This window comes from Chenopodium album, chromosome 13, assembly GCF_948465745.1.
Source record: "Chenopodium album chromosome 13, dcCheAlbu1.1, whole genome shotgun sequence".
Taxonomy (NCBI): domain Eukaryota; kingdom Viridiplantae; phylum Streptophyta; class Magnoliopsida; order Caryophyllales; family Amaranthaceae; genus Chenopodium; species Chenopodium album.
Window position 1 is genome coordinate 51,100,500 of NC_137846.1, and position 10,472 is coordinate 51,110,971.

General features: G+C 34.8%; 1 protein-coding gene across 1 annotated transcript; it reads right to left on the bottom strand.

The window, feature by feature from the left end:
* Positions 1 to 1,073: 1,073 nt before the first annotated feature.
* On the bottom strand, positions 1,074 to 3,867 carry LOC145574914 (thiamine thiazole synthase 2, chloroplastic-like). Its single transcript, XM_081632797.1, has 2 exons — positions 2,882 to 3,867; positions 1,074 to 1,465 (listed from the first exon to the last, which is right to left on the bottom strand). Exons 1-2 carry the CDS (start codon positions 3,788 to 3,790, stop codon positions 1,295 to 1,297), a joined length of 1,080 nt encoding a protein of 359 aa, XP_081488923.1. The 5' UTR covers positions 3,791 to 3,867; the 3' UTR covers positions 1,074 to 1,294.
* Positions 3,868 to 10,472: the final 6,605 nt, after the last annotated feature.

Sequence of the window (10,472 nt, forward strand, 5' to 3'; positions counted from 1 at the left end):
AAGATTAGAAAATAAATGCGTATGAGGTAGTATAAAAAAAAAGGGTTACATTCGAGGTAACGGCCGGACACACATAAGTATATAAAAAATCGAACATAATTATCAAATTAAAGAAGTACAATCTAGTAATTCAGAGCACCGCCCAAACCACACCCTAGTTTACATTTGAAAAAAAACTTAGGGTCATTCGATCATGTCTACATGTCATTACCATTTTACCAAGCCCCGACATGAACTGGACCAAAGCACAACCAAACCCGAATTTACGTGTTGGGCCGAGTGCCGTGCTCAGGCTACCAAATCTTAGCTTGGCTGAAGCAAGTGTGCCAAAGCATGAAATTTGGCCCAAAGAGTAACGTATGCCAGTACAAGATACCACTTGTCAAGTTTTCCGGCTAACACAAGGTCTGGCTGTCACAACATGTTAAATCATCATCATCATAATTAAAAAATTGTACATAAAAAACCGTAAAGGTTAAAGTATGGCTATAGTCTTTCTTCTTACCTTAAAATTAAAAAAAAAAAAATTAAAAATTATACATGTATCTCCGTTATGTGTGAGTGTGTGACACTTGTTTTAATCCCTTTTTTTAAGTGTTGCGTCTTTTGAGTTTTTTTTAAGTGTCTCATTCTAACTTATGTATTATTCACGTGCATTATTTTGAACAATGTTTATAGAATAATTGAACATTATAACTCTCCCTGATTAGATAATGACAAGGATATATCCTTGATATTTCTTGTTTGTTAGGTATATTACCACACGTGCATGAATTAAGCCTGACATGAAAATGGTCTAGCATGGCCTAACGTCCTTAAACATATCTTGTTCGAGTGTTCGGATGTGCTTATGTGAGATGAAATAATATGTAATGTGTATAGGAGAATTGGAGAAATCTTCGTAAGTATACAATTGATGTTGTACACATACGAGCAATCTTCATAAGTGCACAATTGATTTTGTAAAAAAGAGGATTGCCAACACGTTCAACACGATCACTTTCATCACTTGTCTCGTAAACACTAGTTAACTTAACCAAAGCATAGATCATGACCGATTGCTCGGCTTTAAATAGTAAAGTGAACCAAAAACTACCATTTATGAAATAACCGAAAGGTTCTACAGGAAGTTGCATGTACAACACACCCAAATTTTGACCAAACACACAAAATGACCAAAGGGGTTGAGTTAGAGCTCTTGGCTCACACCACCTATATTATTACACAGGCTTAATTTCACCCTCTCATAACATTAGGCATAATATGGGCCGGAATGGGCTGGGCTTTAAGATTTTTAAGCATCAACAACATCAGAAGATTCAACAGAAGCCAATGTGAATTCGGGCTCTAGCTTCTCGGACTTCTTGGTTGCTGGCCCATCAAGAGCGTTGTCTAGGCCCAATGCTCTTAGTGCTAAGTGGGCCGCCTTTTGTCCTGATATCATCATAGCCCCAAAAGTTGGACCCTGCAAAATATTGTTTGGTATGTCAATATTTTTTTGAGATTATTATTGTGAATTTTGTTTTTCAAGTAAAATGTACTTAATCAATTTCGTAATTGGTAAAAACTTTAAAAAATACTCTGTAATATAAAACAAATTAAAAAGATTTGGCACTCATGTGATCATGACACCAAAAGTTGTGTTGTCACACTATAAGAGAGTGCCAAAATCATTTTCCCAAACAAGCAATATATATGAGTGTCCATTCATGCGAAAAGTAGATATTTTTTAGAACTAAGATTTTCTACCTCACATTTTACTTTTGTGGGGGATCTCTTTAAAGATACTACAAAATGAGGATTAATCTCATCCATATTTCATAGTTTCAAAAATAAAAATAAAAAGGGGTGATTTTCATCCATATTCGCATATACCCTACAATTATACTCTAGCAAAGTAATGGTTATAGTGATTATCATCATATCTCTTTCACAATCATCTTTTTGTAAGGACATTTCACGATTATCTTTTGTGATTATTGGTATCTCTTATTTATTGCAATAAATGAAATGGATGGTAATCACTAAAATCGTATCACACTAACATATGTTAAAAAAATAGCAAATCTTCATGTCTTTGGAAGCATCTAGATTCAACCCTATATCCTTCATTTGTTTATAATAATTTGTTGATTTTTCTTCATTTTATATAGATAGAAAAAAGAATTGCCATTATTTGTATGTAAGATAAGTAACGAATTAAATTACATGCATAACTCTTCACAATTTCATAAACTTTATGTGAATGAGGGACCAAAAAACTAGACAAGAACTCTATTCCCAACTTCTAGATAAAACAAATTGCATTGAAAAAAAAGGCTATTGTATTTACACAGAACAACCCATCACAAACTAAATAAAATTTATTCGTTTTTAAAAAAAAATTAATAAATACAATTCGTGATATACTCTCCATATTTTTTTTTTTTTTTTTTTTTTTTTTTTTTTTTTTTTATGGACATCATGATAATACTCTCCTTGATATACATTATTTAGGAATTAATTTGTTGATGATATTGTAGAAAAGTTCAAATTTAAGTCCTACATTTTAGAAATCAGCCGATAACGAGTATACTCTCCAAAAAAATGTGGCAGTTTTATCTATTGTACATCTAGATAAAACAGAACACATGTCATTTACAAAAGATAACCTCAAATTAAATAAGAATTCCCTTAATAAGTTCAAATAATTTTTCCTTGGTCTATTAATTATTTAGATTGCATCTTTAATATGTTCCTATTTGTTGGATTTTGTTATAAAAAAAGTTCAGATTTAAGTCCCTTATATTAAACATCAACCACATAAAACATGTTGGATAAGATAAGTAAGGAATGTGGCATATAATTTAGAGACGACACGAATAAGATGAAAGGGCGTTACCATTCGAGGAGCACCATCAATCTCAGCAACCTCCATACCAGTAACAATCATACCAGGAACAACTTCCCTAGTCAATCTCACAATAGCATCCTCAGCCGAGTTCATGTCCAAGGCACTCATCCCAGGAACAGTCTTGATCATACCAATGTCTTGTAACCTTTTCACACCCGTAGCACCGAACGGACCGTCGTGACCACATGAGCTAACCACAATTTTAGCCTCCATGACATTCGGGTCCATACAACTCTGGGTGTTGTGGTTCATGGACACCAAGGCCCAGTTAGTAACAACACCCGCGACACGGCCCGATTTCACGATCAAGTCCTCGGCCGCCACGGCATTGAAGAGCTTGACATTGGGTCTAGCCAAGAGCTTAGACATGATGGTGGAAGTGAATAGAGCAGCGTGTTTGATGACAACGTAGTTGTCCTGCTCATCGTATTCGATACCGAGCTCATCGAGGAATCGATGAGCCGGTTTACGGACAACCATGGCGGAGAAGAGTTGGCCACCGAGCCATGCTCCTCCGCCAGGGCTAACTGATTGTTCGATAAGGGCTACGTTGATGTCCGGGTTCTTGCTGAGCTCGTAAGCACAGCTGAGCCCGGCTGACCCGGCCCCGATCACGACCACGTCGGTATCGGCGTACGTGATCATGTCGGTCATGTAACGACGGGTCATTTCTCGAGACACGATCGACTCACGGATCGGGTCGAATTTGTAGTTGTTAAGGTCGTACGGGGGAGGGGCCGGGGCGGCCGACATCGAGATGGAAGACTTGGATGGTTGTTGCTTGTATGAGATGGACTTGTTGATGGGTGTGGTTAAGGGGGTGCCATAGATGGGTGAGTCTAAGAAAGCTGGCTTGTTTAGCTTGGAAGAAAGGGCAGCTGATGCCATTGAAGCCATTTTTTAGGGCTACAAAAGAGAGAAAGGGTTGTTATAATTTGGGTGTAAAATTTTAGTAGTGAGTGAGTGTGAATGTGAGGGAGTGATGGATTTTATAGAAATGTAAAGTTGTTATTAGGAAAAATATCTTCTTTGATGTTGTGTCATATGTGACTGTGATTACCCAAAAAAATCTTAACTGATTTTTAAATTTTTTTTTTTCTAGTTTAATTTGTTAATTAAAAATCAATGGACCAATTTTAACCACTTAAAAATTTGTGGTGTGAGGATGAGGATATAAAGGTTTTCTTCCATCCCTTATCGAATTAATTATTACATCAAACATAGTTTTAAGACAATTACATTATGTCGAATATAAAAAATATTTCTTTTAATTATTATTGGTACTCCCTCTGTTTCGCAATATCAGTCCCATATGCTATTTTACAAGTTTTTGTATGTGGCTGGCCACATGGTGTGGAAGGGGTTACTTGTAGGGTGTTACTTGTATTTTGGTAATACTTGTAGGGTGTTACTTATAGGGTGTTACTGGTTTTGGTAGGGTGTTACTTGTATTCTTGGGTTAGTTGTATGGTCTTACTAGTTATGGTCGGGTGTTACCAGTTTGGTATGAGGGTTTGGTCTGGGATTACTTGTAGGGGTTACTCAGAATACAAGTAAAACCTACAAGTAACCCATACAAGTAACCCCAAAATACAAGTAACACATGGTGCGGCACGGGTTACTTGTATTCTGGGGTTACGTGTAGGGTGTTACTGGTTCTGGTTAGGGTGTTACTTGTATAGTGTATTATGGGATTACTTGTATGGTCTTACTGGTTTTGGTCACGTGTTACTGGTTTGGTATGTGGGTTTGGTCAGGGGTTACTTATAGGGGTTACTCTGAATACAAGTAACACCTACAAGTAACCCAAAATACAAGTAACCTTTGACAAAACCAGTAACACCCTACAAGTAACCTTTGCCGCACCATATGGCTTGCCACACTGAAAAACCTCTGATACTATTTTAGGCGTATTAAAAAAAATCTACCCATATTGAATATGTTCTATTTTAAACTTAATTTTTTTGGAATTAATTGGTTGTGAATTGATGACGTAGCTCTAAGTAAGGAAATCTCTACCTTGAATTATGCATTATGACTTATGCTTTTCCAAAATAAAAATAAAAAAACTTAAATAAGTTAAACTAATCGTGAATTATTTTGTACATTAATGTTAGATTCCAAATGTTTTTTTTTTTTTTTTTTTTTGTTTTCTAATTTCATGTGATTGATTCTATATGGGACTTACATTATGAAACGGAGGGGTTTTATTTTTTGAATAGTGAATATGGAAACTAGTTTATTTTCCGGTTTTTTTTAAATTTTAAATTTACTTTAAAATTTTTAATTATTTCACCGTATTTTCGAATGTTAATATCTAAAAGAAAATATTACGCTTTATTATTTAATCTATTAAATTAAAGGGTTTTAAAAAAATTAATCTATTAAAGTACTGAATATATCATTATGCATGTATTTTGAAAAAAAAAATACATATATCAACTTATTTTTTAAATCAATAAATAAGAAAAATTGAAACGTAAATAAAATAAAATACTTGAATCTCAATTTAATTTTCTACATAATTGTCAATAATTCATTAAACTTAATTTTTTGTTATATACTCGAGATCATACTATTGTAATATGGTATAATGCAGGTTTTGATTTACTTCCTAAATTTCTGCAATTTGACATGAGAGATCGAATATTTGAATTCCGATATTCAGAGTTTTATTTCGCGTTGTGTTCTTAGACAATTTTGGTTCACACTATTAATTTTGAACCGTTTTAATGATAATATTAATGTGTAAATTAGGGTTTCCTTTAATTTGTGATCATCTAATTCACTATGATATAATTTTGCAAAAACGTACCCATTTTTTAAAAAATAGGTTACCCTGAACTTGTTTAACAAGTGTTATTATTCTAAAAAAAAAAAAACAAGTGTTATTATTGTCAACCTAATTATCATAATTATTATACATTCAATTAAGTTGTAAGAGGCATTATGTAAATTTAAAAAATTAAACGGAATATTCACCATTAGTTTGTTGCCATTAACAATGAAGGAGGGAAACTCCAATCTTTTAGGGGTTAATCATACCCTTACTTTCTCTATTTTCTTAGAGCTCTCATTTAATTAAATTCTGTGGTAAAGTCGTCGAAAATTAAATGGTTGTGTTTGAGACTACCACCTTGTTGTTTGAGTATAGAGGCGGGTTGAACTTGTGGGTCTAATGGTGGAGGTTAATGAGACACGGGAGATAGAATGCTTGTGAAGTGGAGTTAATGGAGTTGAGGTGGTGGTTGCAAAATTTTCTTTTTTTGGCTTCGTTCCTCCATTGACAAAGAGAGAGATGAGTCTTCTCATTCTCTCTTTTCTTTGAAAGAAGAAGCTAGACAGGAAAATTAACGGACATTAAAAACAAGTCCTCGAGGATAACCAGCAAAAAGAAGAAATATTATTGTATGTACTACACACAGCACGAAATTCAAGGCAAGATATTTACTTAAGTGTCATTTGATTAACAAAATACGACGTTTATCATTGTTAGAAACTTGTCAACCTAGGCTCCTTAGTCTCTCATAAAATAAAATAAGTAGAAGTGAGTATTCCATAAATATAATAAAAACAAAACTAAGAGAAAACGTTTTTAAAAAAATTGTACTAGTACTCAACTTAACAAAACGATTGATTAATAAATTGATAACAGTAGACATCTATTTTTGGCCTCCTTTCCCGACCGAAAGTGATATGACGATAAATAAAACCGTCTTTGTGTTGGATCAACGTTAAAAATGCTTATAGACTACCGATTAAGTCACAAGAATGCAAAACAGCTAGCCTGGCAAAATAAACAAAAGTCCAATTAACTAAGCCAAATTAATAATTAGGCTTAAACCCGAAATATAAACCTAATTTTGATGGACTTAGGGGCGCCTAGGTTAAAAACAAAAGCTGTCGCAGGAAAATCAGCGTGAATCTCAATGAGTCGCGCTGTTATGGCGCGCACAACTCACAAGGTTGCGCGTGACACCCAGCGCAGCCTCCAGTGATGCGCTCACGAAAGATTCAGAATTTTGTGAAAATGCTGAATAGAATCTTACCATAATACCGCGTGCATGAAAAAGAGTTGCGCTGCCCCTGGCAGCGCATCTCAATCACTTGCGCGCAGCAGGCCCGTGAGACCCTTCAAGATGCGCGCGTCACCTGCTGCGGCAGAATGCTCAAAACCTTAAACGCACTTATTCCCTATAAATAAGGGATTACTCTGAAGCTTAAACAGACAAAAATTAACCCGAAACACTGGCAGAAACTTTGTGAACTTGTGTACTATCAACCCTCTTGTCCTAAACACTCACCCATCTTATTACTCGTCCCTACGGTGGAGGTTCCCGAACAAGAAGGAGTCCATAAGTGTTCTAAACGAAGATCTAACAAAGAAAAGTGGTTAATTAGTTTCCCGAGCACTTAGATAAATCACCTTCTTTTTATTGTTTAAAACAACTTTAATTAATTAATTAGTGTTGTTTAATCACTTTAAATAAACTTTTATTTAATCGATTTCACATAGCATTCTTGCGTTAATCAAAGATTAGAATTGGAATAATTAATTGTTGTTTTATCACCTAAGCCAAGGCAAATCTTGTTTATTGTTCCTTTTCACGAATTTGAATTATAAAGAATAACCACTTTGCAATGTAATTCCTACGTGATTAATGCTTGTAAATAAAATAAACTAACTTAGTTCTAGGTATCACGTTGCATATATTGTTTGGTGATGAAATTGAAAAGAAGAGGTTATTTTAGTACCCTCGCTCCCAAACTCATTTCTGGTACAAGTAGACCAATTTGGGCATGGGTAAACTTATGATTCGTGCTAAATATTTCTTGAACTGTACTTGGGAGAAAGGCATGAACGAGGTTTATGAGTTTTCCTAAAACTCATTGGCGACTCCTTACTAGTTTCTTACAAAAAAGCGTATTGATTGGATCAATTCTAATTCAAGGTCTCCAAACAGTCAGGAATTCAAATCCTAATACACCCTAAAAAAGTGTAAAGTCTTAGGCTTTAAAGGGCCATGGGCATAAAGGAGAGGATCTTCTACGATGAGCACACCCTCCTTACAATAACACTTATTTGGGTTTTTCTATACAGTGCCCCTGAGGTATTGACTTTTCCAAGCCGTGCCCATCGATTTTCAAAGTTCCACGCTGTATCCCCAAGGTACCTTTAGTGTCTACGATGTAACCCTACCGTTATCTCTTCATTAACTAAAGTTAACTTCAAAATAAATTAATTAAAAAAAACAAAAAAAAACCCAAACACCTCTATCTCCTCCTTCACAACTACCCACCACTACACCTCCAGCCGCACCACCGCTGCACCTCCAGTTGCACCACCTCCGCACCCCCAGCCGCACCGCCGAGCCGTGCTCCTCTCTCCTTGACCCACCACCGCGCGCGTCATCCTCTTCTCTCCTTCTCTCTCAACTCCTCGACCCTAATCTCCACCGTTGTTCTTAGCTTCATGCCCAGATTTTCGTTCTTCATGCTCAAATTTTCGACCAATTGAACCATATTCGTGCAGATTTTCATTGGAAAAATCAATTAAAACAAGTTTTGTGAATTTAAAGTCAATCTAATTGAAACAAAATTGATGATTTAACAATTAAAATCAAATTGGGGGAAAAATTAGGGTTTTTTTATTGTTTTGAACCAAATTCTTTGATTTTAAAACGAAAACAACAATTAACAACTTAATTTTCCAATTTGAATCCAATGAAACAAAAGCCCTAAACCAATTTGTCGAAATTTCAATTCGAATTCGAATTAAATTCCTCCATTGCATTCTAACACTTTCTTTGGTGGTGCACTAGGTGGTGGTGGACCTGTGGTGGTGGGGCTGTGATGGGTGATGGTTGGGATTGCTGATGGGGTTCGGCTCGCAGGTGGCCTGGGGTGTGTCGGTGGGTGGTGGGTCGTGAGGGCTGAGTTTTGGTGATGAAACATATAAACTAACGGCAATAGTTAACGGTAGGGTTACATCGTAGACACTAAAGGTAGCTTGGGGGTACAACGTGGAATTTTTAAAATGGGTGGGCACAGCTTGGAAAAGTCAATACCTTAGGGGCCCTATATTGAAAAATCCTTTTTTTTTCAAGGGGATAATAAATCAATGCACCTAAAAAAACAGGATGGATTTCTCCAATGGAAGTATGGACTATGGACTATTTGACTACTCACTTGTAGAGTTGAAGCAATGTAGCATTCATGCCTTTTTTTCTTTTTTCTTTTTGTACAACGTAAAGTTCCATTAATTATCTCTCTAACGTGTATATGTGCAATGAGGTTGATAGCCACTTCTGGCATTTTCTTGAGTGGTGATTTTGCCATATTTGAAATTGGTGGCTCGGAATTCTCGTGATTATTGATTTTTGACGGCCATTATGACGATTATTATTATACATATCAATGTCATTTTCCATCAATTTGCTTTTTATTGCTACTTCTATATCTAGAAGAACTATACCTCTTTAATTGGAGTAAAGTACAAAATAAGATGGCAATTAGTACAATCGTCACGTATATATTATAGTGATTCATTATATCATCAAATTAGAATAAGATTAAAACTTCATGGGAACAGTTTAGCGTTTCTTTAATGTAAGATAAACTGTCCTATCTACCGAACTCAAACCTCTCACATGTTAACTTGATCGAGTTTGCGACTAAATACTTTGAAGTGGGAGGCGAGGTTGATAAAGAAAATCCCTATCCTCAAAGTGCCTAATGGGTATTAGCTTAGACCCCCAACCTCAAGGTTGAAAGCGAACCCTAATCCTTATAGACTAGACTTTGTTTGGTTTGTTAAACAGTTTAACACTGATAAAATAGAGAATGTATACGTGAGTTTTATACTTTTGTATATTTTTGTCGATAAGAGTAATATATATATTGTCTATTTGTCTTCGCTTGCAAAAAACGTGCCACGAAAGATGTGTCACGTTCGTTGTAAATTTGTAATGCATTCATAATTTTTAATTTTAAATTTACCTAGATTGTTAGTTTTTAGACAACGTTAGTTCCAAAGGGACATTTGAGTAGTTGTGTTATTGTGTAGCGACTTATTTTACATAACTTGTTAATTTGAGGATTGTAATCTGGAAAATAATACTCCGTACAAATTAAATATTCAGATATAGAACAAAAAAAACGAGCTATTTATTTGCATCAATTTTATTAATCGTTCGTCTAGTATATTTCACATGTCATAACTATAATACAAATAAGTAATTATAGAATTCTCTTTGTCAAAAAAAAAAAAAAAAAAAGTCCGAGAATGTTAAACCAGAAATGAATACTGTAGTCTAAAAATGACATTATCTTACTATCAAGCACCTCATAATAACTAGATTGACAGCTTGAACATTTAACAAAACTCTCATTAACTAAGCCCAATGCATTAAGGTGATGAAAACCTTTAATTAATCCAGGAGGGAGTTTCTAATTTGAGCATTAATTTATCAAATACATATACAATATTCAAACACTAAAACATTAATAGTACAAAGAAAACATAAATTTGATCAACTATGTAAATCTATACTTATTCATTTTCATGCCCCTTCAAAAC

Coding starts and splice junctions, on each gene's coding strand:
- LOC145574914 (XM_081632797.1), bottom strand. CDS start 3,790: ATGGCTTCAATGGCATCAGCTGCCCTTTCTTCCAAGCTAAACAAGCCA. Junction 1,466..2,881: donor TTGATGGTGCTCCTCGAATG/GTAACGCCCTTT, acceptor AATATTTTGCAG/GGTCCAACTTTTGGGGCTAT.